Source organism: Balaenoptera ricei, chromosome 5, assembly GCF_028023285.1.
Source record: "Balaenoptera ricei isolate mBalRic1 chromosome 5, mBalRic1.hap2, whole genome shotgun sequence".
NCBI lineage: Eukaryota > Metazoa > Chordata > Mammalia > Artiodactyla > Balaenopteridae > Balaenoptera > Balaenoptera ricei.
The window spans coordinates 112,810,397-112,816,396 of record NC_082643.1 but is presented as its reverse complement, the minus strand read 5'-3'; the positions used below and the strand labels follow the sequence as shown (position 1 = coordinate 112,816,396).

The window sequence follows — 6,000 nt, the reverse complement described above, 5'->3', positions numbered from 1 at the left end:
CTAGAAAAGTGACACGGGTGAGTTGGATGGGATACAAGTCACAGGGCAGAGCTTCGGTGGCCCTGCTTATCGGGAGGAGCTGGAGCTGGAGCCGCTCCTGTGGCCCGGGGGGACCTGCGCCGAGGGGAACGCGACCTTCTCCTCATCCGTGGGGGTGACCTGCGCCACGTGGGAGGCGGTGGCGGCACTCTCCTGGGAGGGCTGAATCGCCTGGGGGGTGGCCGAGGCCAGGGGGCCAGCACAGCGGCGGCAGTGATCTCCTGGGAGGGAGATGTGTCCTCCGTCCTCGTGCTTCAGCGCCTTCTCGGCCTCATCTGGATTCTCAAACTCCACATGTGCGTAGCCTGTAGACAGATGGGGGTGCATCCTTTCTACAGGCACGTCGATCGTTTTAATTTTCCCATAGGTGGAGAATATCTCCATATGATCCTCGGTCACATTCCTGGTGAGCCTTCCAACGTGCACTTTGGTGGGTTTAGGGGAAGGGCTCCGCCTTTTCCTTTCCTTTTCATCTCTTCGGGGTGGTTTGGATTTGGAGCGGGAACACCGCCTCTTGTCATGCCTGCGCCGAGAAGGGCTTGGAGAGCCGGAGGAGCTGCCGGAGCTGGAGCTGGAGCTGCGGGAGGTGCTGGAACTTCCGGAGCGGCTCGATGCTGAAGGTGAGCTGCAGCCGCTGCTGGAGCCCGTGCTAAAACCAGCATTCTGGATTCCTTATCTGGCTTTATTTTTCTCCGTTGCATTCACCACACCTGACATATAAACGTACTGTCTTTCCCCCAGTCCTCCACAGGCTCACTCTGGAGTGTAAGCTCTGTGAAAGCAGGGATTTTATGTGTTTTGGGCCTAGAACAGTATCTAGCAAGTATTAATACTTATAAATACCTGTTAAATGAGGAACAAACTATCCAAAGACAAAACATTTCATCTTTCTTAAAGTAGAAACACGATACTTTGCATTGTAAAATTACAGTACTTGGTTGCCCTTGGAGTACTGCAGTCGCTCCTCACGTCCCACAAGAGTGCCCTCCTGGACGCAGCATGGTGTGGGGATGGCTGGGAGAAGGTGGTGGGCGTGCAGAGCATCTGACCTCTACTATTAGCTCGGCCGCTGATTAGTAACGTCATCCGGGGTGAGTCATTTAACCTCTCATTTCTAGCAGGGAATGCGAGAGAGTACTTTGATTTTTATCCAAAGAAAAGAGGTCCACCAAACACAAACCGATAGAAATCACTCACCACGCAGATCGAGAGCCTTTTTCCTTCCAAAGTTCATCAATGGGACTTTTACAGTGTTTATAATAAAATTTTATTTACAAGCTAATGGATCAGGAACAGTTTTTATAGTAAATAAGCTGTTAGTAAATGAGGGTTTTTTTTCCATCAGAATGAAATCACTCTCAAAGTTCAAGATGGTAATCTTAAAGTCAATTCAACAGGATAGTCACAATGTTATAAAAATTTTCTTGCTATGAATGTGCAGGAAAAAATGCCTAATTTAACCAAGAAAAACAAATTAAGGTTATGATTAGTCAAAAATCACATGTGTTTTGAAAGTAGTGTTTTTTTAGAATACAAACAGAATAAGTACTTGGTAATGTCCACAAATTAATGAAAACATATTCACATACATTACCTAGCGAAATGTGGTATCACTGCATTTCCCCAAGCAGTAAATTCAATACATCCTATATGTAAAAATACCACCAGCTCTCCCCCACCACAAACACACAAACACCAAGCCATATTGTCAAGCAAAATATTTTTAATTAGTAGGCTGATCATAAATAAATCCACATAAAAGATTTAACAGAATTACAAAGAGTTTTGTGTTTCTTTTGTGGACTCAATTCGTAATATGCATTCGTCAACCTCATTCTCTAACTGCCACCAAAAGGGTTGTCATCCAACAATGCAGCACAGTTTAAGCAATTCATATTCTGTAGTTACATTTTTACATTTTCTTTACAAATGTAACATTTATGTACATTATATATATATTTTTTCTATAGTTCATGTACTGAAACTCTATTGTTTTTACAGGGAAAATATTGAATTCATTTAATGAATATGAATCATTCCTTGTTAAAAAGTAATTCATATAAACAAATAACACGGTACCACTGCCTTTTGGCATCTCTTGTCAGAGTTCAAGTCCAGAAATGTTATATTAATTATAAGAAAAGGGAGTTTATCTAATATTACATTATGACATACCATCCCACGTAACTACGTAAGTTTGCCGGCTTGCAATGAACAGAGCACTGTACTGCTGCACTACAGGAAATGTGTGGAAACCAATTCAAAATATACGTCGCGAAACAGCATCATCATTACCATTAATTTAGGATGAAGAAAATCTGTCAAGTTCTTTGTTCCTCTTTACCTTTTGCCAAAGCCTCAGACCAGGTGCTATGCTACACATTGTCTCTTGTAACAACAAATGCCTACATTTCAAATTTCCTATGTGCTTCTCTGACACATTACGCTTTACCTAGGTTATAGACCTTTTTCTTCTTATTCAATTTTATTCCACTTCACTTACAAATCTGCTGCTGAACGTGAAGCAAAAATTCATAGTAAGAGAATGCGGCTTCTGTCCGGTCTTCAATCAAATGTTGAAAAAATTCTGTTTTGGCAGGACTCTCATCTCTGAAGAAGAAAAAGGGGTTTTTATCTATAATGCATACTATTAAAAAGAATACTTATACATTAAAAAAAATTACTAATTCATAGGGACTTGACAATGAATAGGGGATGTTAATCAAGTAATAGCATTCTACCACTAGAATGTATTTTGATATTATTATTTAAAATTTGCTTTTGAAGACAAACAATTTCACATACATTGGACAGGATAAGACAATTTCATAATTAAGTTATAGAAGTACTTACTTTACCACGTGAAGAATTGGGTTTAATGGTCTGTTGTCTCTAAGCCAGGTTATAAAGGATCTAGCTCTTTCTGATGAAAGGGTGTCTAGCTCTGGAAGATGTGTCTGGTAAAAAATGTAATCAGGAGATTATTTCCTTTCTCATAGACTTAGGCAGTGTTAGGACTCAATCATGATTGCCACTATCACCAACCAACTGCCAGCACTCGATTCCCAGCCCAAACAGCAGCAACCAAACACATGAGATTTACACTGTTGATAAAGCTATTTATATTTTTCTAAGTCATAAGATATACTTAATGATAAGTATGTGACTGATATTTTACCTGAATATTATACTTCTTTCCAGACAAGTCAATAACACATACACAATGATTAGTATTTCACGTATATTGTGTTACACTTTGTATGTTTCTTCTAAAGGAAGTATTCAAGTGAAGGGGGCTATCACTAAGTTCCAATTTCACTTATAAACAACTATACATTATACCCTATTCTCATAATAGGCATTCTTAGGGAATTTTATGTTTTCTTTAGTCCTTAAAATTTAAGGGCAAGCAATTTTAAAGAATAGTGTGAATGTGTAAATATATTTAACACTATATGCAAGACTATTTTAGAGACCTAAAAAGTCTATTCTTTGCACATTATTCTCTCTTCAGGTTGTATTCTTTTTAATAGATGCATAGATATTACTTATTTAATGCTACAAGTATATGTGTACATATAAATTCTTCCATGAATATACCTATAGGATATATTCTTAGGAGTAAATAATTTACTGTTTCATACACTGTGTGATTTTAATTTGAACAGATATTGTCAAATGACCCTCCAAAAGACTGTGTAAATGTAGAGTCCAATCCATAGTATTTGACAGGCCTGTTGACCTATTCCCTCTGCATTACTGCCTGTTATCAAATTAAAAAAAATTTTGCCAGCTGGCAAAAATCTGATAAATGAAAGAAATGCTATGCTGTTGTTTTGTTTTCTTAATTACAAATGAAGTTGAACATTGTTTCATATGGCCACTACCATATTTTCTGCCCATGAATTACCTGTTCAAATCATTCTTATTTTTCTTTTCTTATTTGAGGGAGTATGGGTGTCCTTTTCTTAAAGATTTGTAAGAGAACTTCTTATCCTAGAGAAATAAGCCCCTTTCCAGTCATATGAGTTACCAATAATCTTCTGATTTAGTGGTCTTTTGGCTTTATTTATTTTACCAGATAGAAATGTTTTATTTTTATGCTCTCAGAGTCTTTAACCTTTTCTACCACTGACTTACAAAGGCCTTACCCATTTTAATATAATAAATATTATTTTTCTAATATTCCATTTTTTCAGTGATTTGAAATGCAATCTTTACCGCATTCTATTTTTCATGAATTAGATCCATTTCTGTATTTTGTTCTGTTCCACTGATATGTTTATTGTGCCAGTATCACAGTGCATAAATACAGCTATAAAATAAAGTTTACTACTTTATTCAGCAGGACCTGTTTTTCACATGCTTTCCTCTTTGCTGATAGTATTCTCTCTTTTCAAACTTTTCCTTATTATCCTCATTTGTTGAGTCTTAGAAATGAACTCTGGGATTAATGCATCAAATTTAAAAAAATAAATCAAACAGCAAATGTGGTAAGAATCACACTGACTTTATATTCATTTAGGAGAAAGGATATATTTACAATAAGGTAGGCCTTTTCCATTAAGTATAGAGAACTGCTTTCAGAATCATATTTCTTTGGTATTAACACACATACAGTAAAGGCCTACTGAAAAAATTATGTTTGTTATCAGCAAAATAATTTCAATTAGAGAAGTTAAAGTTGTTGGAAAACAGTTTGGCAGTTGCTCAAAAAGTTAAACTTAGAGTTTACCATATGACCCAGTAATACCACTCCTAGTTACATACCCAAGAAAGCTTGAAAACAGATGTTCACACAAACACTTCTACATGAATTGTTCATGGCAGCACTGTTCACAACAGCCCCAGAGTAGAAATAACCCAAATGCCCATGAACAGATGACTGGACAAACAAAATGTGGTATATTCATACAATGGACTATTATTTAGTCATAAAAAAGAATGAACTACTGATACATACTACAACATGGATGAACCTTGAAAACACTGTGAGAAGTAAAAGAAGTCAAACACAAAAGGCTGCATATTGTGTGAATCCATATACTGTATATGAATTGTCCAGAACAGGCAAATCCGTAGAGATAGAAAGTAAATTAGTGGTTGCCACGGGAAAACAGAAAGGAAGAACTGGGATTAGGAACCAAGATGGCAGAGTAGAAGGACGTGCTCTCACTCCCTCTTGCGAGAACACCAGAATCACAACTAGCTGCTGCACAATCATCGACAGGAAGACACTGGAACTCACCAAAAAAGATACCCCACATCCAAAGACAAAGGAGAAGCCACAATGAGATGGTAGGAAGGGCGCAATCACAGTAAAATCAAATCCCATAACTGCTGGGTGGGTGACGCACAGACTGGAGAACACTTATACCACAGAAGTCCACCCACTGGAGTGAAGGTTCTGAGACCCACGTCAGGCTTCCCAACCTGGGGGTCCGGCAACGGGAGGGGGAATTCCTAGAGAATCAGTCTTTGAAGCCTAGTGGGAATTGATTACAGGACTTCAACAGGACTGGGGGCAACAGAGACACCACTCTTGGAGGACACACACAAAGTAGTGTGCACATCGGGACCCAGGGGAAGGAGCAGTGACCTCAGGGGAGACTGAACCAGACCTACCTGCTAGTGTTGGAGGGTCTCCTGCAGAGGCGGGCAGTGGCTGTGGCTCACCGTGGGGAAAAGGACACTGGCAGCAGAAGTTCTGGGAAGTACTCTTTGGCGTGAGCCCTCCCAGAGTCCGCCATTAGCCCCACAAAAGAGCCCAGGTAGGCCCCAGTGTTGGGTTGCCTCAGGCCAAACAACCAACAGGGAGGGAACCCAGCCCCAACCATCAGCAGTCAAGCAGATTGAAGTTTTACTGAGCTCTGCTCAACAGAGCAACAGCCAGCTCTACCCACCACCAGTCCCTCCGATCAGGAAACCTGCAAAAGCCTCTTAGATAGCCTCAACCACCAG

The 6,000-nt window shown here is 39.6% G+C and overlaps 1 protein-coding gene and 1 pseudogene across 5 annotated transcripts in view; both read right to left on the bottom strand.

The window, feature by feature from the left end:
* Positions 1-1,125, bottom strand: LOC132366267 (RNA-binding protein with serine-rich domain 1-like; annotated as a pseudogene).
* A 617-nt stretch (positions 1,126-1,742) lies between these two features.
* Positions 1,743-6,000, bottom strand: part of SEC24B (SEC24 homolog B, COPII coat complex component) — a 93,565-nt gene continuing 89,307 nt past the window's right edge. For all 5 annotated transcript variants that reach the window (XM_059923408.1, XM_059923413.1, XM_059923409.1 and 2 more), the window contains 2 exons: positions 2,893-2,996; positions 1,743-2,649 (listed from right to left, as the gene is read on the bottom strand). In XM_059923408.1, the coding sequence (XP_059779391.1) occupies positions 2,535-2,649; positions 2,893-2,996 (219 nt within the window). In that variant the 3' untranslated portion in view covers positions 1,743-2,534. The remainder of the gene's footprint in view (positions 2,650-2,892; positions 2,997-6,000) is intronic.